Consider the following 25,640-nt stretch of genomic DNA (forward strand, 5'->3'; position numbering starts at 1 on the left):
GCGCTAGGTTTTGTTTGTTTTGTTTAACCCGGTTCATGTTACCGTGGTTGTGCTTTTTGCTCGCCGGTGCCTTTGGGCCAGGGTGTATATTAAAGTTCTCCTGTTATCACCCATCTCTGCTCTCCTGCGCCTGACTTCCCGGCAACCAGTTACAGCTACAAGCTTGGCACACCTGTATTTGGGGAGTTTCTCCCATTCTCCTCTGCAGATCCTCTCAAGCGCTGTCAGGTTGGATGGGGAGCGTTGCTGCACAGCTATTTTCAGGTATCTCCTGAGATGTTCGATCAGGTTCAAGTCCGTGCTCTGGCTGGGACATTCAGAAACTTGTCCAGAAGCCACTCCTGCGGTGTCTCGGCTGTGTGCTTAGGGTCGTTGTCCTGTTGGGAGGTGAACCTTTAACCTCAGTCTGAGGTCCTGAGTGGCCTGGAGCAGTTTTTCATCAAGGATCTCTCTATACTTTGCTCAGTTCATCTTTCCCTTGATCCTGACTTGTCTCCCAGTCACTACCTCTGAAAAACGTTCCCCCAGCATGATGCTTCCGCCACCATGGTTTCACCGTAGGGATGGTGCCAGGTTTCCTCCAGACATGACGCTTGGCATTCAGGCCAAATAGTTCAATCTTGGTTTTATCAGACCAGAGAATCTTGTTTTTCAAGGTCTGAGAGTCCTTTAGGTGCCTTTTGGCAAGCTCCAAGCGGGCTGTCCTGTGCCTTTTACTGAGGAATGGCTTCTGCCTGGCCACCCTACCATAAAGTCCTGGTTGGTGGAGTACTGCAGAGTTGGCTGTCCTTCTGGAAGGTTTTCCCATCTCCACAGAGAAACTCTGGAGCTCTGTCAGAGTGACCATCGGGTTCTTGGTCACCTCACTGACCAAGGCCCTTCTCCCCCGATTGATCAGTTTGGCTGGGCGGCCAGCTCTAAGTAGTCTTGGTGGTTCCAAACTTCTTCCATTTAAGAAAGAAGGATGGAGGCCACTGTGTTTTGGAGGACCTTGAACGCTGCAGAAATGTTTGGGTACCCTTCCCGAGATCTGTGCTGCGACACAATCCTGTCTCGGAGCTCTACGGACGATTCCTTCGACCTCATGGATTTATTTTTGCTTATATAGACAGGTGTGTGCCTTTCCAAATCATGTCCAATCAATTGAATTTACCACATGTGGACACCAATCAAGTTGTAATATCACAAGGATGATCAATGGAAACAGGATGCAACTGAGCTCAATTTCAAGTCTCATAGCAAAGGGTCTGAATACTTATGTAAATAAGGTTCTGTTTAATTTAAAACATTTGCAAAAAATGCTTTGTCATTACTGGGTTGTGTGTGAGTAGATTGATGAGGTAATTTTTTAAAATCCATTTAAGAATAAGGCTGTAACGTAACAAAATGTGGAGAAGTCCCTACTGTGCATATTCGTAGTACAAATAGTTGAAGGGTTAACTTTCTCAGAAACTGATATTTAATTTTCCACCGTACCTTAATCATCCTTCCTGATATAGATTTGAGATGACAGTAGAATTGTTTCAGGCAGTTCAAGCCATTGAAGGTACGGCCTCCATTACTACCACAAGAAAACGGACTCAAGGGGCATCATGGGATGTTGGCTCTTTCTATTAGTGTACCATACCAGGGCTTTTCCATTCACTGCTTTATTTGTGTATCATACTACATTTGTATCCCTCTCAAACACACCTCTCCTTCATTACTAATCCTGCCTAGCATCAAGTGTGACCAAGTCCCAAGTCCCTTCTATCCTTCTGATGACTCTGACAATCTGCATCTCATGTAAAATTAACCAGATGAAACCATTGGCATTGTGATATAACTCATACCCTGAGATAGATAGAAAGAGAGAGGAGAGAGGTAGAAGAGATGGAGGAGAAAGAGGAGAGAGCGAGAAGATAGGAGAGAGAGAGAGAGAGAGCGAGGCTAGAGACGAGAGAGAGATCGGATCAGAGGAGAGTGCTAATTCAAAGTGATCAGTGGGTATGTATAAATTATGTGTCCCTGTGGTGTGCCCAGTGGTCAGTGGTTGGCAGTGTGAGTCTTGGTGAGTGTGACATGTTGCCCCTCTGAACAGGGTTTCAAGTCTGTTGTACACCAGGGGCACCGCAACACCCCAACACATAGCCAGGACCCTAACAGTGAGACCCCCCTCCCCAATCCGCTCTGACTGCACTCCCTATTTCCTACTATCCCAGAGCAATAAGAGTTCTCTTGTTAGAAAACTGTCAGAGGAAATTGAGGCTCTCTGATCATACAAACACATTACACACATCACACACTTTCTTTGACCTTTTCAGGGCAAATAGAGAAATCTTACACCAAATACCATGTCTTCTACAGCACTTTCAGTGTGGCTCTTTATCTCAATCACTGTTCAGCTCCGTTTTCTGACCAGTTATTCATGGTTATGTTGGGTCATTTTTCATATCTCTCCCTTACCTTACCTCCATTTATTTTATAGTTGCCAGCTAGGGGACAGAGCAATGTGTCTGGGCTTGTCTGTGTGGACTGGAGCCTCCCCATCCAAGTCTAGTTTATTTGAGAAACACAGCACAGTTGGCACAAGGCCTACAGCTGCAAGACACATGAACTAATTAACCTTGACACACCCAAAGGTTACCATAGACAGGGCAACAACCAGGGTTTGAGATGAAAGGATTCCCACTGACACGTAGCATCAGTGACAGTCAGTTATAATAATTAATTGCATAAAATCATCCACTCTTTACATTGATCTCTCTTTTCTCAGTGTTCATCAGTGGAGGCTGGTGGGAGGTGCTATAGGAGAACGGGCTCATTGTAATGGCATAAATGGAATTGACTCCGTTACATTTATTTCATTCCAGCCATTAATGAGCCCATCCTCATATAGCTCCTCCCCCCAGCCTTCACTGGCGTTCATTGCGAATCAAGCACCACACAAAACACGAGCCCGCAGAAATACGTTTTTTTCACATCCACATTATTAGAATATTTCTTATGATTATGTTGAACAGTGATGTAGTAGTAAAAAAGGGTGGGTAATGGGTACACTATAAACTCCATTGGGCGATAGAGAGATAACCAATATAAACAAAAATATGTTAAGAACTGTGTTGTTTGATGTATGCTTAGGCCCATAGGGAAGATGTGATGTTCATATTGAAACAAACGGTTTTAAAATGGCCTTTTGTCCAGCATCTCGCACACACACTGTCAGCAGCGTCTCTACTTGAGCCGACTCGCTCACTTCAAGCTGGGTTAGTTCGTTTCACGTCTCAAGTCTTCGGCCTGTGCCACCAGAGAGCGGAATCAGCCGTTTGAGAGAGTGGCGAATGTGCTGCTAAAAAGCCAAATCCCGGGGACGCATGCGAACATATCGAACAAACTGTTCATGATTCCACTCATTCGCAGAGGCAGGCGCGTGTAGAATGCAGATCAATAATATTAGCGTTCTGAGCTTTGATCAACGCTAGGAGCAATATTTAGGTGTTGACCTTGACCCGTGATAGATTTTCTTTAGTGTACAAGACATATATTTTTTCAAATTAGAAAACATTGCTGAGGTCCGGACCTCGGTGTCCTTATATGTACACTGAACAAAATATAAACGCAAAATGCAACAGTTCATACAAGGAACAAGTCCATTTAAATGAATTAGGCCCTATTAAATAAATGAATTAGTCCCTAATCTATGAATGACTGGGAATACAGATATGAATCTGTTGGTCAAAGATACCTTAAAAAAAAAAAGATATGGACGTGGTTTAGAAAACTAGTCAGTATCTGGTGCGACCATCATTTGCCTTATGCAACGTGACACATCTCTGCATATAGTTGATCAGGCCAGTGATTGTAGCTTGTGGAGTGTTGCCTCACTCCAATTCAATGACTGCAAAGTTGCTGGATATTGGCGGGCACTGGAACCATGAAGTCATACACTTCGATCCAGAGCATCACAAACCTGCTCAATGGGTGACATGTTTGGGGAGTATTTTCAACTTCTAGGAATCGTGTACAGATCTTTGCAATATGGAGCTGTGCATTATCATGCTGAAACATGAGGTGATGGCAGGACAATGATCTTCAGGATCTCGTCAAGATAGCTCTGTGTATTCAAATGGCCATCGATAAAATGCAATTGTGTTTGTTGTCCGTAGCTTATGCCTGCCCATACCATAACCCCACCACCTACATGGGGAAGTGTTCATAAAAGTGACATCCGCAAATTATCCTGCAGGTGAAGAAACCGGATGTGGAGGTCCTGGGATGTGGAGGCCTTAGGCTGGCATGGTTATATGTGGTCTGCAGCGATTGGACATACAAATTCTTTAAAACCACATGAGGCGGCTTATGGTGGAGAACATTCAATTCTCTGGTGGACAATCCTGCAGTCAGCATGCCAATTTTACACTCCCTCAAAACTTGACATCTATGGCATTGTGTTGTGACAAAACTGCACAATTTAGTGTGGCCTTTTATTGTCCCCATCACAAGGTGCACCTGTGTAATGATAATGCTGTTTAATCAGCTTCTTGATATTCCTCACCTGTCAGGTGGATGGATTATCTTGGCAAAGGAGAAATGCTCACGAACAGGGATGTAAACAAATGTGTGCACAAAAATTGAGAGAAATAATGTGTGTGGAACATTTCTGGGATCTTTTATTTCAGCTCATGAAACCAACATTTTACATGTTGCGTTTATATTTTTCTTCAGTATAGTTAACCGTTAACATACACATCAATCAACACTGTTTAGATAAATTACTGGCTTACTCAACTAATACACAATGATGAGACAGTGAAATGAATATAAAGACACAGAACTGTTACAAAATAGCTTTATTTAGTTACAATATAAACACACTTTGAAACATGATGATTTGGATGGTGCTTTTAAAATGTGCGTGTTTCAGCAAAAAGTTACTGAGCTGTATACCGGTCATACCCCAGCATTCTTTGCATAGGAGTGTAGTGTCCAATAGAAGGGCTCCATGGAGATGAGATAGATCTATATAGAATAGATATCCCTTCAGTAAACATCCATGGGATTCCATGTAGAGGAGCAGACTAGAGTTCCATAATAGTCCCATTAAACAGATTGCTGGATTTTCATATTTTAACTGTAAACTTAAGGTCACGTTTCTGATTCTGTATTAAAGACAAAAATGGTGATTTCAGAAAAGAAAACCTTTTACTGAGCTCCAATGACTTGGCAGTGTCAGACTTCAGTCCCCTTTAAGCATTATTATTTACTTTTTGGCCAGTGCAACCCTTCCATACTCATAAGGAGGATAGGGGAACGGAGGAAATACACTATATTACCAAAAGTAAGTGAACATCTGCTTGTTGAACTCATTCCAAAATCATGGGCATTAATATTAGAGTGGAGCAACAGCCCCCACTCTACTGGGAAGGCAATTCACTAGATGTTGGAACATTGCTGCGGGAATTTGCTTCCATTCAGCCACAAGAGCATTAGTGATGTGGGGCACTGATGTTGGGCGATTAGGCCTAGCTCGCAGTCGGCGTTCCAATTTATCACAAAAGGTCAGGTTGAGGTCAGGCCTCTGTGCAGGCCAGTCAAGTTCTTCCACACCGATCTCAACAAACCATTTCTGTATGGACCTCACTTTGTGCACTGGGGCATTGTCATGCTGAAACAGGATGACTTTGCCCCAAACAGGATAGCCTTTCCCAACCTGTTGCCACAAAGTTGGAAGCACAGAATCGTCAAGAATGTCATTGTATGCTGTAGTGTTAAGATTTCCTTGCCCGAACCATGAAAAACAGCCCCAGACCATTATTTCTCCTCCACCAAACTTTAGTTAGCACTCTGCATTTGGGGAGGTAGCGTTCTCCTGGCATCCGCAAAACCCAGATTAGTCCGTCGGACTGCCAGATGGTGAAGCGTAATTCATTACTCCAGAGAACGCGTTTCCACTGCACCAGAGTCTAATGGCGGTGAGCTTTACACCACTCCAGCCGATGCTGGGCATTGTGCATGGTGATCTTAGGCTTGTGTGCGGCTGCTCGGCCATGGAAACCCATTTCATGAAGCTCTCATTAAACAGTCATTGTGCTGACATTTCTTCCAGAGGCAGTTTGGAACTCCGGAGTGAGTGTTGCAACCGAGAACAAAGGATTTTTAGGTGCTACGCGCTTCAGCACTCCTGTTCTGTGAGCGTGTGTGGCCTACCACTTCACGGCTGCGCCGTTGTTGCTCCTAGACGTTGCCACTTCACAATAACAGCACTTACAGTTGACTGGGGCAATGCAGAAATATGACGAACTGACTTGTTGGAAAGGTGGCATCCTATGACAGTGCCACGTTGAAAGTCACTGATCTCTTCAGTACGGGCCATTCTACTGCCTGTTTGTGTATGGAGATTGCATGGCTGTGTGCTCGATTTTATACACGTCAACAACGAGCATGGCTGAAATTGCCAAATCCACTTATTTGAAGGAGTGTCCACATACTTTTGCATATTAGTACAGCTTTGGGGAAGGTAAGTGGATCCTTGAGCTTTGTCTAAGTAGCACTTCTACCTGCAGCAATTTGGTAAGGGGATGAGGGTTTAATCAGGGATCAGTTGGTGAGAGTTCAGGTGTTAGAGGTCAGTGGTGAGGACAGGTGTAACCCCGTGTATGAGCAGGGTAGGACCCAGGTCCTCGGTGAGCAGGTCTAGCTGGCGGAGGTAGGCCGTGTAGAGCTGCGTGTCAGCCGGGGGGTGGGGCAAATACAGGAAACGCACAGCCGGAGGGGGGCAGGCCTGATCCAGGATCAACCTATTAACCGCCAACAGATACTCATCCGACAGCCTTGTGGCGTTGCTAGGGAAGCTATTCACATAGTCACCGTCGCCTCCTTCCTTCTCCTCAAACAACCCCCTCTTCCCCAGCCCCTCCTCCTCTCTCTGTGACTGGTGGGTAGGCCTCCTCTTGCCCGCCTCACCCTGCCTCTGCCAGTGTAGCGCCACCTGCTGGTCCCAGGGCACAGTGTACACATTGGCTTTGATCCTCAGTTCCTTCAGCAGCTGACCCAGCTTTTCCTCAGAGCCTCGCAGGCTCCGCCCTTCCTCCACACATAGAAAGAGGCGGAGTCTAGCATGGCGCCACGCGCGGACCATGTTGAGGACGCAGGCAAGCTGGAGCAGGAAGAGGGAGCAGGTGTCTACATAGCTGGAGCTGTCTGGTCTCAGCAGGTTGACGGGCCACACGTCCACGTACAGAGCACCCTTCCCTGGGGACGAGGAGATGGTTGAGGCCCGGTCGAACTGGTGGAAGTAGCGGGCTAGCGCTACATTCTTCATCATCTTCATGGCATCTGCGATCACCGCCACGTATTCTTGGGGTCCCATGACTTTTCCGTTTTCCCCCATACCATCATTGGATGGCCGCAGGGCGGGGAAGTGGTAGGGCGGGCGTTCGTCCTCGGGGTCCTGAGTGGGGACGGTGGCAGTGAGGGCGGGGTCAGTGAGTTTGTCTTTGGGAGTGCAGTCATCATAGAAACCCAGGACCAATGTGTTGGGCCTCATCCCACCTAGAGAGACAGAGAGGGAAGGAAAGAGGGAGAGATGAGTGAATGGGTGTGATCGTAAAAGAGGTGTATGAGTGACAGTTGGGCCAGTTACAGCTAATAGAGTGCATGGCATCAGAGAGTAGTGAATATAATCATTGACCTAGGCCAGAGATGAAGAGTAGATGTTGGACTCCGTGCCGTACTGAGTCAGCCAGGGTGAGGTTGACAAATGCCTTGATGTTGAGGTGGTCCACCAGAGACAACCATGAGTCATAACGACACTGGAGAGGGTTGGACGGTAACGTGTCTGAGAGAAAGAGCAAGAGAGCGAGAAGGGGTGGAGGTGGGAGTATCGATCGAGAGGGGGGGGGGGGGGGTAGGAAGGAAGGAGAGAGCGAGAGAAACAAAACATCAATATCTGTGCAAACATTTTGGCCAGGGGCCATTATCTGCCAAGTCCTCAGAGAATAAGAGATTAAGTTATTTCTCTGTGTAGTGACCTGATTGTGCAGTGCCACAGAAAAACATAAGACACGAGAGAGAGACCTGAGCGAAAGAGCGTGATCGCGAGAGGCGCCCCCGAGAGCGAGCGAGAGGCGCCCCCGAGAGGCACGCCGAGAGAGAGCGAGAGGCACGCCGAGAGAGAGCGAGAGGCACGCCGAGAGAGAGCGAGAGGCACGCCGAGAGAGAGCGAGAGGCACGCCGAGAGAGAGCGAGAGGCACGCCGAGAGAGAGCGAGAGGCACGCCGAGAGAGAGCGAGAGGCACGCCGAGAGAGAGCGAGAGGCACGCCGAGAGAGAGCGAGAGGCACGCCGAGAGAGAGCGAGAGAGCGAAACACCACTGCTATACTGCACCATTATTTGCCCATTTGTGGCCCACCTGTTAGCTTGCACGATTCTTGCCATTCTCCTTCGACCTCATCAACGAGCGGTTTTCGCCCACAGGACTGCCGCTGACCGGATGTTTTTAGTTTGTCGCACCCTTCTCAGTAAACCCTAGACACCGCGTGAAAAGCCCAGGAGGCCGACCGTTTCTGAGATACTGGAACCCATGGTTTATTTAGCGAGCTACGACAATGTGACTCACTGTCAGAGCGAACCATTTCCGTGAACGAATAAACTTCACACACACTGGTAAGCAGCCTGGCTTACCACACATATAGCTTTAGTTACTGTACTAGCCAAGTCAGAGACATACTTCTTCAAACATTGGTTTGACATCAACTCAGTCGAACACAATTTCACTAGACATTCACCAACAAGCCTGAACTGTGATGGATGACAGAGGTATTCAGCCACTCTGGGAGAATAACAGAAGGGAAACGTAAAAGGCTTCTTTATTCTTAAAAAGCAAACGTCTCCGTGTTTCCTCTTACCCAGGTCTCCCAGCTGTACATGTCCCAGGACATAGAGACCGCTCTTCTTGATGTCGTTGATGAAGGTGATGAGACCTACACTGCTACGAGGGTTAGACACCATCAGCAACAGCTGGGGTCTCCAGAACTTCACATGGTCCTTACGCACGTCCAACATCAACAGGTACTTACGCACCTGGAGGGAGAGACCGAGAGTTACGTTACAAGAGCTGTATAATGTATAGCAGTGGATCCAAACCTTTTTTCAGTTACTGTACCACTAACTGAATTTTGCTCTGCCTGGAGTACCCCCTCAAACATTTTACCAGTAGGCCTATGGTCTCATGAGCCTTCTCAAGTACCCCCTGTAGATAGGCCAAGTACTCCTTACTATGGTTAGGAACCACTGATCTATAGTGCACACACTAGTTATCAGGACTGGAATGCTAAATGGTAGCAACATAGATGTAGGATCATAATTTGACCAATATTGTCACAGCAAAATAATCCTGCCGCAACAGGACTGCTATTTTTGGCCATAATTTTTCTTAAAATCGATGGTTAGGCTATTAGCCAGCCTAAAGTAAGCTATATGAAAAGTGCAATACTGTTAATATAACAATGTGTTAGTGTGGGCTTTAAGTTAATTTAAGTAAATCACTAAGCTCATCTGCGGTTCCTGCACTGCAGTAAAATTCTTAGCAACAAAAGCGTAATCAAATTAAGAGCCTACATATGTAGCTTGGTTGCCAAGGCATGTTGCTACTATTGTAGCTTAGTGGCCAGATTCTTTGGCAAACTCCCCAGTTGTTCACTGTTATACCATACATGTTCATGTCATATAGTCGTGGCCAAAGGTTGAGAATGACACAAATATTAATTTTCACAAAGTCTGTTGCCTCAGTTTGTATGATGGCAATTTGCATATACACCAGAATGTTATTTAGAGTGATCAGATGAATTGCAATTAATTGCAAAGTCCCTCTTTGCCATGCAAATGAACTGAATCCCCCCAAAACATTTCCACTGCATTTCAGCCCTGCCACAAAAAGACCAGCTGACATCATGTCGGTGATTCTCTCGTTAACACAGGTGTGAGTGTTGACTAGGACAAGGCTGGAGATCAATCTCTCATGCTGATTGAGTTCAAATAACAGACTGGAAGCTTCAAAAAGGAGGGTGGTGCTTAGAATCATTGTTCTTCCTCTGTTAATCATGGTTACCTGCAAGGAAACACGTCATCATTGCTTTGCACAGAAAGGGCTTCACAGGCAAGGATATTGCTGCCAGTAAGATTGCACCTAAATCAACCATTTATCGGATCATCAAGGAGAGCGGTTCAATTGCTGTGAAGAAGGCTTCAGGGCGCCCAAGAAAGTCCAGCAAGCGCCAGGACCATCTCCTAACGTTGATTCAGCTGCGGAATCGGGGCACCACCAGTACAGAGCTTGCTCAGGAATGGCAGCAGGCAGGTGTGAGTGCATCTGCACACACAGTGAGGCGAAGACGTTTGGAGGATGGCCTGGTGTCAAGAAGGGCAGCAAAGAAGCCACTTCTCTCCAGGAAAACATCAGGGAGAGACAGATATTCTGCAAAAGGTACAGGGATTGGACTGCTGAGGACTGGGGTAAAGTCATGTTCTCTGATGAATCCCCTTTGATTGTTTGGGGCATCTGGAAAAAAAGCTTGTACGGAGAAGACAAGGTGAGTGCTACCATCAGTCCTGTGTCATGCCAACAGTAAAGCATCCTGAGACCAATCATGTGTGGGGTTGCTTCTCAGCCAAGGGAGTGGGCTCACTCGCAATTTTTCCTAAGAACACAGCCATGGATAAAGAAGGGTACCAACACATCCTTCGAGAGCAACTTCTCCCAACCTTCCAGGAACAGTTTGGTGATGAACAATGCCTTTTCCAGCATGACGGAGCACCTTGTCATAAGGCAAAAGTGATAACTAAGTGGCTCGGGGAACAAAACATAGATATTTTGGGTCTATGGCCAGGAAACTCCCCAGACCGTAATCCTACTGAGAACTTGTGGTCAATCCTCAAGATGCGGGTGGACAAACAAAACCCCACAAATTCTGACTAACCCCAAGCATTGATTATGCAAGAATTGGCTGCCATCAGTCAGGATGTGGCCGTGAAGTTAATTGACAGCATGCCAGGGCAGATTGCAGAGGTCTTGAAAAAGGGTCAACACTGCAAATATTGACTCTTTGCATAAACATGTAATTGTCAATAAAAGCCTTAGACACTTATGAAATGATAGTAATTATACTTCAGTATTCTATAGTATCTGACAAAAATATCTGAAGACACTGAAGCAGCAAACTTTGTATCATTCTCAAAACTTTTGGCCACGACTGTACATATATGTATGGTATAACAAACCACAGAGGAGTTGGCTAAATCACAAACAAATCCAGTTACTACTGGCAACTAGAAACCATGGTGTACATGGCTTAAGGTGGCCACTCTCGCTGCATAAAACCCTTCCTTTACTTTCTTCTTACATGTGTTCCTATGCACATCCCACACAATGCCCCTTGTCTGCAGAGTGAGCGTGTGGGTCTGTCTGTGGTCTAATCAGAAGGATTCCACCACTGCAGAAACAAATTGGATCCAGAATCAGAATCCCATTAAGACATGAGACTGTGGCAGAGACTGCAGACCAGGGAGTGTGTAGGAGGGGTGTGTGGTGGTCATGAAGAGACAGTTGGCATTATGGAATGGCAGTACTGCGACCTCCCGTCATATTCTCATTACATAAAAATCACATAGCGCTGTAATTATATCTACAAGACCAATGTTGAAACATTCCACGTCTGGAACATAAACCTGCCTATCCTATATTAATTCCTGTTACATAGCCAACCATAGAAATAATTAGCAAATACTAGGTCCAAATGGCCACCAATCTACAGATATTCAAGGCCTATTAAAAATCTCTGAAAACATTACGTTCCTTCCACCCTTCCATGGCGTGATCACTGAAGGGGCATGACTTCCATGGCGTGATCACTGAAGGGGCATGACTTCCATGGCGTGATCACTGAAGGGGCATGACTTCCATGGCGTGATCACTGAATGGGCATGACTGCATATGTGTAAGACGTGTAGTCGATTCTAGGTTTCACTTAGTATCCGATCTCCCTAATTACTGATCTAACAAAAGTATTTAAAAAATAAAACGCTATGATACACGGTTTACCGATTACCATTCGTGTGTGAATTCGTGTGTATGTATGTTTCTGAGAGAGTACGTGTGTGTGTGTACATACGGCTAATGAGGAGAATGCTAAACAAACATTATCATCATTATAATCATTATCAAAGTTTTTGCCAAACCGAGAGTTCCTGGAGTCCACGTGCTTCTGCCTCCTCCACTCATCTACCGCTCCAGCTGTCCCTCACGCCGTCCTTCTCCATCACCCTCTCTTCTGATCACACATGTAATCCCTCCCCTCTCTCTCACCACCCTATCCCGTGTCATTGCATTTGCATCTTTTCTTAACTTCAACATTATTTTCTATCCGTCCACCAAGAAACTCATCTCTGGCTTTTTCTTTCATGTCAATCACTCCTTTAATACTATCCCCATCCCTCAAGACTATCAGCTTATATCTCCTTGCCTGTATCACATGAATCCAATCTTCTTCAGTCTTTCCTCAATGTGACCGATCCATACTGAGCACTGCCAAAACATGCACCCTCGTAATCCCTCCACACACACACAAGTTAGTTTAAACTAAGTGTCTCCGCGTTCCTCGTGTTTCCCTCTCTCCCTGGGGATGGGGAGAGGAAGCATTGGAGAAAGGCTCAATAAGTTAAGTGGCTGTAATAATACTCCTGGAGCAGCCTAGCTTTTGACAGGCTCCTGGCACTTCACTGCCCAGGCAACCGTCCCCTTGGCAACAGTCCCTCCTGGCAACACTAGAGCAAAAGGCTTGTAGAATAGAGGACAAATATACAAATACTTCGGGATGATAGGCTTGGGCGATATATATACCATATTCCCGGGGTATTTGGAAATAGCCACAGAATGGTTTTTCAATACTGCCAATACCATTGAAACTGTTTGAAGTATTTCCATACATTTTTATATTTGCAGCTACTTTAAGTAAATACCTGCAATACGTTAAGAGATGAAGCTGATTGTTCTTTATTTCACCCGTCACATTATTTTACGTTGTGAAGCTTAGCATAATTCCCCAGAACAGTTGAGCCAGAAAATAGCTTCATTTTCAGATGACAACCAAAGTGCAACGCTATTTGGCTGGCAAACACACAAGTAAATGAGCTTACAATGAAAAAGCAAGGTCTTTCTTGCAAGAACAATGGATGGCCATATTTCTAAATGTTTATCATATCAAATTTGATTTGTCACATACAGTTGAAGTCAGAAGTTTACATACACCTTTACCTGAATACATTTAAGCTCAATTTTTCACAATTCCTGACATTTAATCCTAGTAAAAATTCTGTCTTAGGATCACTGCTTTATTTTAAGAATGTGAAATGTCAGAATAATGAGAGAATGATATATTTCAGCTTTAATTTCCTTCATCACATTCCCAGTGGGTCAGAAGTTTACATACACTCAATTAGTATTTGGTTGCATTGCCTTTAAATTGTTTAATTTGGGTCAAACACGTCGGGTAGCCTTCCACAAGCGTCCCACAATAAGTTGGGTGAATTTGGTCCAATTCCTCCTGACAGAGCTGGTGTAACTGAGTCAGGTTTGTAGGCCTCCTTGCTCGCACACGCCTTTTCAGTTCTGCCCACAAATGTTCGACAGGATTGAGGTCAGAGCTTTGTGATGGCCACTCCAATACCTTGACTTTGTCCTTAAGCCATTTTGCCACTACTTTGGAAGTATGCTTGGGATCATTGTCCATTAGGAAGACCCATTTGCAAGCAAGCTTTAACTTCCTGACTGATGACTTGAGATGTTGCTTCAATATAGCCACAATTTTCCATTCTCATCATGCCATCTATTTTGTGAAGTGCACCAGTCCCTCCAGCAGCAAAGCACCCCCACAACATGATGCTGCCACCCCCGTGCTTCACGGTTGGGATGGTATTCTTCAGCTTGCAAACTTCTGACCCACTGGAATAGTGATACAGTGAATTATAAGTGAAATAATCTGTCTGTAAACAATTGTTGGAAAAATGACTTGTGTAATGTACAAAGTAGATGTCCTAAACGACTTGCCAAAACTATAGTTTGTTAACAAGAAATTTGTGGAGTGGTTGAAAAACAAGTTAATGACTCAAACCTAAGTGTATGTAAACTTCCGACTTCAACTGTACACATGGTTAGCAGATGTTAATGCAAATGTAGTGAAATGCTTGTGCTTCTAGTTCTGACAGTGCAGTAATATCTAACAAGTAATCCAACAATTCCTCAACAACAACTACCTAACACGCACACATCTAAAGGGGTGAATGGGAATATGTACATGTAAGTATATGGATGAGCGATGGCAGAGCGACATAGGCAAGGTGCAATAGATAGTATAAAATACATTACATACATGTGATATGAGTAATGTAAGATATGCAAACATTATTAAAGCGGTATTATTTAGAGTGCATTGTTTAAAGTGACTAGTAATCCATTTATTAAAGTGTCCAGTGATTGGGTCTCAATGTAGGCAGCAGCGTCTCGGAGTTGGTGATTGATGTTTAGCAGTCTGTTGGCCTTGAGATAGAAGCTGTTTTTCAGTCTCTCCATCCCAGCTTTGATGCACCTGTACTGACATCGCCTTCTGGATGGTAGCGGTGTGAACAGGCAGTGGCTCGGGTGGTTGATGTCCTTGGATGATGTTTTTGGCCTTCCTGTGACATTGGGTGCTGTAGGTGTCATGGAGGGCAGGTAGTTTGCCACCAGTGATGCGTTGTGCAGACTGCACTACCCTCTAAACAACCTTGCGGTTGAGGGAGGTGCAGTTGCCGTACCAGGCTGTGATACATCCCAACAGGATGCTCTCGATTGTGCATCTGTAAAAATTTGTCAGGGTTTTGGGTGACAAGCCAAATTTCTTCAGCCTCCTGAGGTTGAAGAAGTGCTCTTGCACCTTCTTCACCACACTGTCTGTGTGGGTGGACCATTTCAGTTTGTCGTTGATGTGTACTTAAAAAAAAAACGTTTCACCGTCTCCATTGCTGTTTCTTCGATGTGGATAGGGGGTGCTCCCTATGCTGTTTCCTGAAGTCCATGATCAGCAGTGGTGAAGGGTGCTGCACTTGCGTGTAGCGCAAACAATATGCTGGAAGAATTTAGGTTTGTTAAAATCCCCAGTTACAACAAATGCAGTCTCAGGATGTATGGTTTCCAGTTTGCATTTAGTCTAGTGAAGTTCCTTGATGGCCATCGTGGTGTCTGCTTGAGGGGGAATGTACACAGCTGTTATAACTATAACTTAAGAGAATTCTCTTGGTAGGTAAAATGCCGGCACTTGATTGTAAGGAATTCTTGATCGGGTGAGCAGGACATAAGTTCCTGTATGTTGTTGTGATTATGCCATGAGTCGTTAATCATAAAGCATACCCCCACCCTTCCTCTTCCCAGAGAGGTGTTTATCTCCGTTGGCGTGATGCATGGAGAAGCCCGGTGGCTGGACCGATTCCAACAACATATCCCGAGAGAGCCATGCTTCCGTGAAACGGACATGTTACAATCTCCAATGTCTCTCTGGAAGGCAACCCTTGCTTGAATTTTGTCTACCTTGTTGTCAAGAGACTGGACATTGGCTAGTAGTATACTCGGGAGTGGTGTGCACGTCTATGGAGCCTGGCCAGGTGGCCGCTTCGTCTGCGGCGTCATTCTTTTGGATCGCCTACTGGAATTCGCTCCATTGTCCTGGCTGGTGGTCCGAACAGAGGATCCGCTTCGGGAAAGTCATATTCCTGGTCGCAATGTTGGTAAGTTGACATTGGTTTTATATCCAATAGTTCTTCCCAGCTGTATGGAATAAGACTTACAATTTCCTGGGGTAACAATGTAAGAAATAACACAAAAAAATATTTCATACTTTCCTAAGAACTCGAAGGGAACATCTGTCAGTTCTGTACAGCTAACAATGCAAAAAATAGTTGGTCCTTTGCACAATGTCTCTCGTTCACATTCGCTTGGAAATGTCCAAACTCACCAAAAATGACATTCGATAGCTCCTACCTCCAGTGTATTCGGTACGTATTCAGACATTCCCCTTTTCCACATTTTATTACAGCCATATTCTAAAATGGATTAAATAAAAAAAAATCCTCAATCTGCACACAGTACCACATAATGACAAAGCAGAAACAGGTTTTTAGAAATGTTTGCAAATGTATTAAAAATAACAGATATACCTTATTTACATAAAAAGTATTCAGACACTTGCTATGAGACTCAAAATTGAGCTCAGGTGCATTCTGTTTCCATTGATCATCCTTGATAGGTTTCTACAACTTGATGTCCACCAATCGATTGGACATGATTTGGAAAGAGACAGCTGTCTATATTTGGTCCCACAGTTGACAGTATGTCAGAGCAAAAACCAAGCCATGAGGTCGAAGGAATTGTTTGTAGAGCTCTGAGACAGGCTTGTGTCGAGGCAGAGATCTGGAGAAGGGTACCAAAACATTTCAGCTGTATTGAAGGTCCCCAAGAACACAGTGGCCTCCATCATTCTTAAATGGAAGAAGTTTGCAACCACCAAGACTCTTCCTAGAGCTGGCCGCCTGGCCAAACTGAGCAATTGGGGGAGAAGGGCCTTGATCAGAGAGTTGACCAAGAACCCGATGGTCACTCTGACAGAGTTCCTCTGTTGAGATGGGAGAACCTTCCAGAAGGACGGCCATCTCTTCAGGCCTTTATGGTAGAGTGGCCAGACGGAAGCAACTCCTCAGTAAAAATGCACACGACAGCCCACTTAGAGTTTGCTAAAAGGAACATAAAGGACTTAGACCATGAGAAAAAAGATTCTCTGGTCTGATGAAACCAAGACTGAACTCTTTGGCCTGAATGCCAAGTGTCACGTCTGGAGGAAACCTGGCACCATCCTTATGGTGAAGCATGGTGGTGGCAGCATAATGCTGTGGGGATGTTTTTCAGCGGCAGGGACTTGGAGACTAGTCAGGATCGAGGGAAAGATCAACAGAGCAAAGTACAGAGAGATCCTTGATGAACACCTGCTCCAGAGCGCTCAGGACCTCAGACTGGGTTGAAGATTCCCCTTCCACAGGACAACGACCCTAATCACACAGCCAAGACCACGCAGGAGTGGCTTCTGTATAAGTCTCTGAATGTCCTTGAGTGGCCCAGCTAGAGCCCGGAATTGAACCCAATCAAACATCTCTGTAGAGACCTGAAAATAGATAATCACTGCCAAAAGGTGCTTCAAAGTACTGAGTAATGGGTCTGTACACACACACACACACACACACACACACACACATATTATACTATACAATACATTTGCATACATTTCTAAAAACCTGTTTTTGATTTGGAGAAAAAAATCAATTGAATCCATTTTAGAATAAGGCTGTAACGTAACAGAATGTGGAAAAAGTCAAGGGGTCTGAATACTTTGAATGCACTGTATGTATAATTTTGTGAGCTAGAGTGCCTGTCTTTGCAATTCATTTATTTTCATTTGTGCTCGTTAACATAGTTAGCTAGCAGCTTCCATGGAAATTAGTTATTATTTGTGCTAATTTTGTTAGCATTGTGGTAGACGCCTAATGGGATTTTTGCCCCCTTGTATACGAAACTGGTAATAGCATAAATTCCGAGATGAGAGAAGGACAGAAGGACAGTAGAACAATGTGAAAACCGCCCAACCCTACCGGATGTCATGTCAATGTTCTGCAGACTGATGTAGCTGAGGTAGTGGATGTAGAACAGAAGTGTGTGTGTACCTGGTGGAAGATGAGAGCCTGGCTGATATAGCCCCAGCTGCTGGTAGGGCTGAGGTAGTGGATGAGCAGCAGTAGAAGCAGCATGAAGGCGATGGAGGCTGAGGCGTAGATAGCGTTGATCAGGAACATCATGACAGCACAGCCCACGATGCCCAGCACACAGGTGTGCCAGGTGAAGTAACGGAAGGTGGGCCTGGAGGGAGAGGGGAGAGGGTTTACACACACACACACACACACACACACACACACACACCTTTGCAAATGCATGTGCTTTTAGAAGCAAATGATCTTATTTTTTCTCTCGCTTTCCCCACTCTCTCTCTGCTCGTGTGTGAGCGAGCGAGCGAATCTAAGTGAACGTAAAGCTCTAAGCATGATAAACAACTGAAGGTAAGTCAGTGTATAGAAAGTGATTGGGTTAATTATCCGTTGTGTTTTTGTGCACACTCATTCAGTCTTAGACTAACTGCATCTATAGAAAGGTGTACTGTTCAGTGTGTAGTTTACATGCATTGTGTGCGTTTGAGAGAGAGAGTAATGAGTGTGTGTTAGTTAATGTGTTTGTGAGCATATAATTAGAATACTAGAATGGACAGGAACCTACACACCACATATTTATTTATACTGGATTCTTGACAGCTCTAATAAACACTGAGTGTATAAAACCTTAGCCACACCTGCCCTTTCCATGGCAAATTGACAAGGAGAATCCAAGTGAAAGCTATGATCCCTTATTGATGCCACTTGTTAAATCCACTTCAAAATCAGTGTAGGTGAAGGGGAGGACACAGGTTAAATAAGGATTTTTAAGCCTTGAGACAATTGAGATATGGACTGTGTAGGTGTGCCATTCAGAAGGTGATTGGGCAAGTTAAAATATTGAAGTGCCTTTGATAGTAGGGGTATGATAGTCGATGCCAGGTGCACCGGTTTGAGTCAAGAACTGCACCGCTGCTGGGTTTTCCAGTGTATCAAGAACTTGACAACGGTGGGAAGCATTGGAGTCAACATGGTCCAGCATCCCAGTGGAACGCTTTTGACCGTAGAGTCCATGCCCCAATGAATTGAGGTTGTTCTGAGGGCAAAAGGGGTTCAACTCAATATTAGGAAGGGGCTCATGTTTTCTACACTCAGAGTACCCACTGCTGTTCACATCATTCTTAGTTTAGCTTGTGTAAATATGTATCGATTGCAGTTTAAAAAAATATTCTAGTTGTTTGACTGCATTGTTAGGAGCTAGTAACATCAGCATTTTGCTGCACCACTATAACACTTGCTGAACTGTGTTTGTGACCAATAAACTTTTAGTCAGGGAGTTGGTCAACCATAGATTTCCAGTGGTGTGATAAGATCAAATAATGAATTTGAAGAATTGATCTTATCTGCACTTTATGTTTGCTAGCAAGACAGTTTTAGAGGACTGCCAATATTCCAACATTCCATTAAAACAATGCAGTCAATCCACAGACAAACGGTTTCAAATCAGTTGATAAGGACTTAGACAAGTTGTAAATGCAACAAGTACTGATATTGTATCATATAATAACACAAGCTTTCCAAAACATTGAGGGCTCTAATTGAACAAACCGTAAGCAATGGTAAATCTAAGCGCAGGCCGTAGTGCTATAGGTTCAAGGGTTTGTCAGGAATATTATTTTCCATTTTCACTATCCCAATTATCAGTGCACTTGCTGGCGGTGTAGTGAAAAGGCTGGGTTTTGATGAATAAACAAGTAGTGGGCGTGTTGAGGCGTGGCCCCTCACTGGCCAATCAGCACATGCTCCATTGTGAAAAGTTTGGTTGCTTCAAAATTGTGTATTTATGGTCTTTTATGTATTGCCTTGGAATCAACTCAATTCCAAAGTTAGTCTCTTATAGTTTGTTAAATAGCTTATAGAAATGAAATAACAAAATGTAGACCTATCCATGCTAAATGCAATAACTTGAACCCATTTGCATTCCACATTGTTCTAATTAATTGCATGGATTCAATAGCATTCACACGGACATAGGGGCTAGACCTACTATAAATTGCATTACGGCTGAGCATGGTCATGCCAAACATCAATGAGGAAGATTCATTTAATTATTGATAAGGTCTAAAAACAAATAATCAAAACAACTTGTTTTAAATAGGCCATCACACTTAGGCACCATCATTTCTCCCCGTGGGCATAGAATATTAAAACAACGCAGACTATGGAGGGTTTTACGCACATCCAAACATTTCACAGTAGCTGGACAAAGATCCAATATAAAGAGAAAGGGAGAAAGTCCACACCGTTGTACTGCTCCCAAATAGGCCTGTGTTTTATGAACATAATCAGAACCATCTTACAGATCAGATAACATTCACACATCTCCAGAAGTTGCATTGCATGTACGCCACAGACGTAGTCTCAATAAAACCCGGAAAACTACTAATAAGATTGCTTGTTTTTCTTTTAATTATATTACAACAAATCGCTTGTTTTTCTTTTAATTATATTACAACAAATCCCTTCTTTTTTTTACAACAATAAATGTAAAAATGTAATGATATCATAAAATCGGCAGGATAAAACACACTGATGTTAAACCCGCCTTTGTTATACAGTAGTAGGCCTAAGGGAGGGCTTGGGTTTATATACAAACGTATGTGGACACCCCTCCCGAGTGGCACAGCTCAGTGCTAGAGGCGTCACTACAGACCCTGGTTCGATTCCAGGCTGTATCACAACCAGTCGCGGCTGGGAGTCCCATAGGTCGGCGCACAACTGGCCCAGCGTCGTCCGGGTTAGGGTTTGGCCAGGGTAGGCTGTCATTGTAAATAAGAATGTTCTTAACTGACTTGCCTAGTTAAATAAAGGTTAAGTAAATAAATACGTGGACTCAGCTATTTCAGCCACACCCGTTGCTGACAGGTGTATAAAATCGAGCACACAGCCATGCAATCTCCATAGACAAGCATTGGCAGTAGAATGAAAGTCACTGAGCTCTTCAGTAAGACCAATGTATCACTGTCATAGGATGCCACCTTTCCAACAAGTCAGTTCGTTACATTTCTGCCCTGCTAGAGCTGCCCCGGTCAACTGTAAGTGCTGTTATTGTGAAGTGGAAACATCTAGAAGCAACAACGGCTCAGCTGTGAAGTGGTAGGCCACACAAGCTCACAGAATGTGACCGCTGAGTGCTAAAGCACCTGTCCTCGGTTGCAACACTCACTACTGAGTTCCAAACTGCCTCTGGAAGCAAGGTCAGCACAAGAACTGTTCATTGGGAGCTTCATGAAATGGGTTTCCATGTTCGAGCAGCCAAATGCAAGCCTAAGTTCACCATGCACAATGTCAAGCGTCAGCTGGAGCGGTGTAAAGCTTGCCACCATTGGACTCTGGAGCAGTGGAAACACATTCTCTGTAGAGATTAACCACCTTTCACCATATGACAGTCCAACTGACAAATCCGGGCTTGGTGGATGCCAGGGGAACATTACCTGCCCCAATGTATAGTGCCAACTGTCAAGTTTGGTGGAGGAGGAATACTGGTCTGGGGCTGTTTTTCATGGTTCGGGCTAGGCCCCTTCGTTTCAGTGAAGGGAAATCTTAATGCTATAGCATACAAATTACATTCTAGACGACTCTGTGCTTCCAACTTTGTGGCAACAGTTTGGTGAAGGCCCTTTCCTGTTACAGCATGACAATGCTCCCGTGAACAAAGTCAAGTCCATACAGAAATTATTTGTTGAGATTGGTGTGGAAGAACTTGACTGGCCTGCAGAGCCCAGACCTCAACCCAGAGAAGACCTTTGGGATGAATTGGAAGGCGACCGTGAGCCAGGTCTAAATCACCCAACATCAGTTCCGACCTCACTAATGCTCGTGGCTGAATGGAAGCAAGACCCTGCAGAAATGTTCCAACATCTAGTGGAAAGCCTTCCCAGAAGAGTGGAGGCTGTTATAGCAAAGAGGGACCGACTCCATATTAATGCCCATGATTTTGGAATGAGACGTGTGAGGAGCAGTTGTCCACACACTTTTGGTAATGCAGTGTATGAAACCGAACAAGCAATTGTTACAGGTTACAAATAACTTAAAATACGAGGTTCACCGGGATTCACATTTCTCGCTTCATGATGGGCATGTGCACGTACATCATGGACAGGGTTTTACACACGTCCAAAACAGGACCTGCATGGTCAAAACAATGTGGGCCTGCCTGCAATGCATTGGTAAAAAGGGGATTTCAGTTCACCGTTTTACTCCTCTCAAATGTTATATTTTAATAAAACGTTGGTGATTAATATTTATTTCCAAGCGATCTCAGGAGCCAAACCCTTTAGACTACTTTGTGATTGCATTGGGCAGGACAAAAAAAGCCTTCATTGAGGGGAGGCTATGCCAAATCAAAAACAAAATGGGAAAAAAATTGTTTATATGCTTCTAAATACAAAGAATACAGGCACCAAAAGCACCTTAGGCTGGTCTTGCTCCATGCTCATATGGGCAGTGTGCGTCGTGGCTGGATAGGCTGCGTTTCCACGGTCAAAATTCATAACATAACCAACTGGGTTACCGCCAAAACCAGCTTTTGGTTCATCTTAAAACATCCCCATCAGGGCTGTCTGAAATTAGCACTTTGGATTATGTTAAGACATACCTCAAATATTTCCACCCCTCCCATTTTTATTACATTTGCAAAAAAAAAAAAAAAAAATATGGTTTTGATTTGTCATTATGGGGTATTGTGTGTAGATTGATGATGAAAAATATATACTTTCCGAATGCACTGTATGTGTGTGTCAATGAGTGTGAGCGTGTCTGATGTATGCATTTGCGTGTGTTTGATGCATGTGTATGCCACACCTGAGCTCCCCATGAGGGCAGGTGCAAACAAAGGTAGGGTCATTGATCACGTAGCGACCCCAATCTCCTGCAATAACATCTTCAGCAGATAAACAGCTATTAAGGCTAGCTACTATAATTACCATCCAAATGAACAGGCCTGGGCCCAGCTGGGAGAGCTAGGCTACGCTAAAAGGCTTAGCTTCATTAACAGAGTGGAATGCACCCGAGTGCTAATTGATAAGTAGCTCCCGCTAAAACGGGATGGGAGAGAGAGAGAAGATTAGAAAAGGAGAGGAGTGTAATGACTGTACCACTCTCTCAATCACCAGAGAAGAGTGAAGTACACTACATGATCAAAAGCATGTGGACACCTGCTTGTTGAACATCTCATTCCAAAATCATGGGCATTCATACGTTGGTCCCCCTTTACTGCTATAACAGCCTCCACTCTTCTGGTAAGGCTTTCCACTAGATGTTGGAAAATTGCTGCGGGGACTTGCTTCAAGGTCAGCCAGCCACAAGAGCATTAGTGTGGTCGGAACTGATGTTGGGCGATTAGGCCTGGCTTGCAATCGGAGTTTCAATTATTACCAAAGGTGCTCTATGGGGCTGAGGTCTGGACTCTGCAGGCCAGTCAAGTTCTTTCACACCAATCGACAAACCATTTCAAATCAAATTTTTATTTGTCACATACACATGGTTAGCAGATGTTAATGCGAGTGTAGCGAAATGCTTGTGCTTCTAGTTCCGACAGTGCAGTAATAACCAACAAGTAATCTAACTAACAATTCCAAAACTACAGTCTTATACACAGTGTAAGTGGATAAAGAATATGTACATAAGGATATATGAATGAGTGATGGTACAGAGCAGCATAGGCAAGATACAGTAGATGGTATCGAGTACAGTATATACATATGAGATGAGTATGTAAACAAAGTGGCATAGTTAAAGTGGCTAGTGATACATGTATTACATAAGGATGCAGTCGATGATAGAGTACAGTATATACGTATGCATATGAGATGAATAATTTAGGGTAAGTAACATTATATAAGGTAGCATTGTTTAAAGTGGCTAGTGATATATTTACATCATTTCCCATCAATTCCCATTATTAAAGTGGCTGGAGTTGAGTCAGTGTCAGTGTGTTGGCAGCAGCCACTCAATGTTAGTGGTGGCTGTTTAACAGTCTGATGGCCTTGAGATAGAAGCTGTTTTTCAGTCTCTCGGTCCCAGCTTTGATGCACCTGTACTGACCTCGCCTTCTGGATGATAGCGGGGTGAACAGGCAGTGGCTCGGGTGGTTGATGTCCTTGATGATCTTTATGGCCTTCCTGTAACATCGGGTGGTGTAGGTGTCCTGGAGGGCAGGTAGTTTGCCCCCGGTGATGCGTTGTGCAGACCTCACTACCCTCTGGAGAGCCTTACGGTTGAGGGCGGAGCAGTTGCCGTACCAGGCGGTGATACAGCCCGCCAGGATGCTCTCGATTGTGCATCTGTAGAAGTTTGTGAGTGCTTTTGGTGACAAGCCGAATTTCTTCAGCCTGCTGAGGTTGAAGAGGCGCTGCTGCGCCTTCTTCACGATGCTGTCTGTGTGAGTGGACCAATTCAGTTTGTCTGTGATGTGTATGCCGAGGAACTTAAAAACTTGCTACCCTCTCCACTACTGTTCCATCGATGTGGATAGGGGGGTGTTCCCTCTGCTGTTTCCTGAAGTCCACAATCTCCTTAGTTTTGTTGACGTTGAGTGTGAGGTTATTTTCCTGACACCACACTCCGAGGGCCCTCACCTCCTCCCTGTAGGCCGTCTCGTCGTTGTTGGTAATCAAGCCTACCACTGTTGTGTCGTCCGCAAACTTGATGATTGAGTTGGAGGCGTGCGTGGCCACGCCGTCGTGGGTGAACAGGGAGTACAGGAGAGGGCTCAGAACGCACCCTTGTGGGGCCCCAGTGTTGAGGATCAGCGGGGAGGAGATGTTGTTGCCTACCCTCAACACCTGGGGGCGGCCCGTCAGGAAGTCCAGTACCCAGTTGCACAGGGCGGGGTCGAGACCCAGGGTCTCGAGCTTGATGACGAGCTTGGAGGGTACTATGGTGTTGAATGCCGAGCTGTAGTCGATGAACAGCATTCTCACATAGGTATTCCTCTTGTCCAGATGGGTTAGGGCAGTGTGCAGTGTGGTTGAGATTGCATCGTCTGTGGACCTATTTGGGCGGTAAGCAAATTGGAGTGGGTCTAGGGTGTCAGGTAGGGTGGAGGTGATATGGTCCTTGACTAGTCTCTCAAAGCACTTCATGATGACGGAAGTGAGTGCTACGGGGCGGTAGTCGTTTAGCTCAGTTACCTTAGCTTTCTTGGGAACAGGAACAATGGTGGCCCTCTTGAAGCATGTGGGAACAGCAGACTGGTATAGGGATTGATTGAATATGTCCGTAAACACACCGGCCAGCTGGTCTGCGCATGCTCTGAGGGCGCAGCTGGGGATGCCGTCTGGGCCTGCAGCCTTGCGAGGGTTAACACGTTTAAATGTCTTACTCACCTCGGCTGCAGTGAAGGAGAGACCGCATGTTTTCATTGCAGGCCGTGTCAGTGGCACTGTATTGTCCTCAAAGCGGGTAAAAAAGTTAGTCTGCCTGGGAGCAAGATATCCTGGTCCGTGACTGGGCTGGGTTTCTTCCTGTAGTCCGTGATTGACTGTAGACCCTGCCACATGCCTCGTGTCTGAGCCGTTGAATTGAGATTCTACTTTGTCTCTGTACTGACACTTAGCTTGTTTGATAGCCTTGCGGAGGGAATAGCTGCACTGTTTGTATTCGGTCATGTTACCAGACACCTTGCCCTGATTAAAAGCAGTGGTTCGCGCTTTCAGTTTCACGCGAATGCTGCCATCAATCCACGGTTTCTGGTTAGGGAATGTTTTAATCGTTGCTATGGGAACGACATCTTCAACGCACGTTCTAATGAACTCGCACACCGAATCAGCGTATTCGTCAATATTGTTATCTGACGCAATACGAAACATGTCCCAGTCCACGTG

The 25,640-nt window shown here is 44.9% G+C and overlaps 1 protein-coding gene across 1 annotated transcript in view; it reads right to left on the reverse strand.

The window, feature by feature from the left end:
- Positions 1-4,811: 4,811 nt before the first annotated feature.
- The window catches only part of LOC109905846 (solute carrier family 12 member 9-like), a 60,017-nt gene continuing 39,188 nt past the window's right edge, over positions 4,812-25,640 (reverse strand). Inside the window, exons 10-13 of the mRNA XM_020503480.2 lie at positions 17,776-17,968; positions 8,886-9,060; positions 7,670-7,816; positions 4,812-7,530 (exon numbers count right to left, since the gene is read on the reverse strand). Coding sequence (XP_020359069.1) covers positions 6,599-7,530; positions 7,670-7,816; positions 8,886-9,060; positions 17,776-17,968 — 1,447 coding nt within the window. The 3' untranslated portion in view covers positions 4,812-6,598. The remainder of the gene's footprint in view (positions 7,531-7,669; positions 7,817-8,885; positions 9,061-17,775; positions 17,969-25,640) is intronic.

The sequence above is a fragment of the Oncorhynchus kisutch genome, linkage group LG15 (assembly GCF_002021735.2).
Source record: "Oncorhynchus kisutch isolate 150728-3 linkage group LG15, Okis_V2, whole genome shotgun sequence".
In the NCBI taxonomy this organism is placed as follows: domain Eukaryota; kingdom Metazoa; phylum Chordata; class Actinopteri; order Salmoniformes; family Salmonidae; genus Oncorhynchus; species Oncorhynchus kisutch.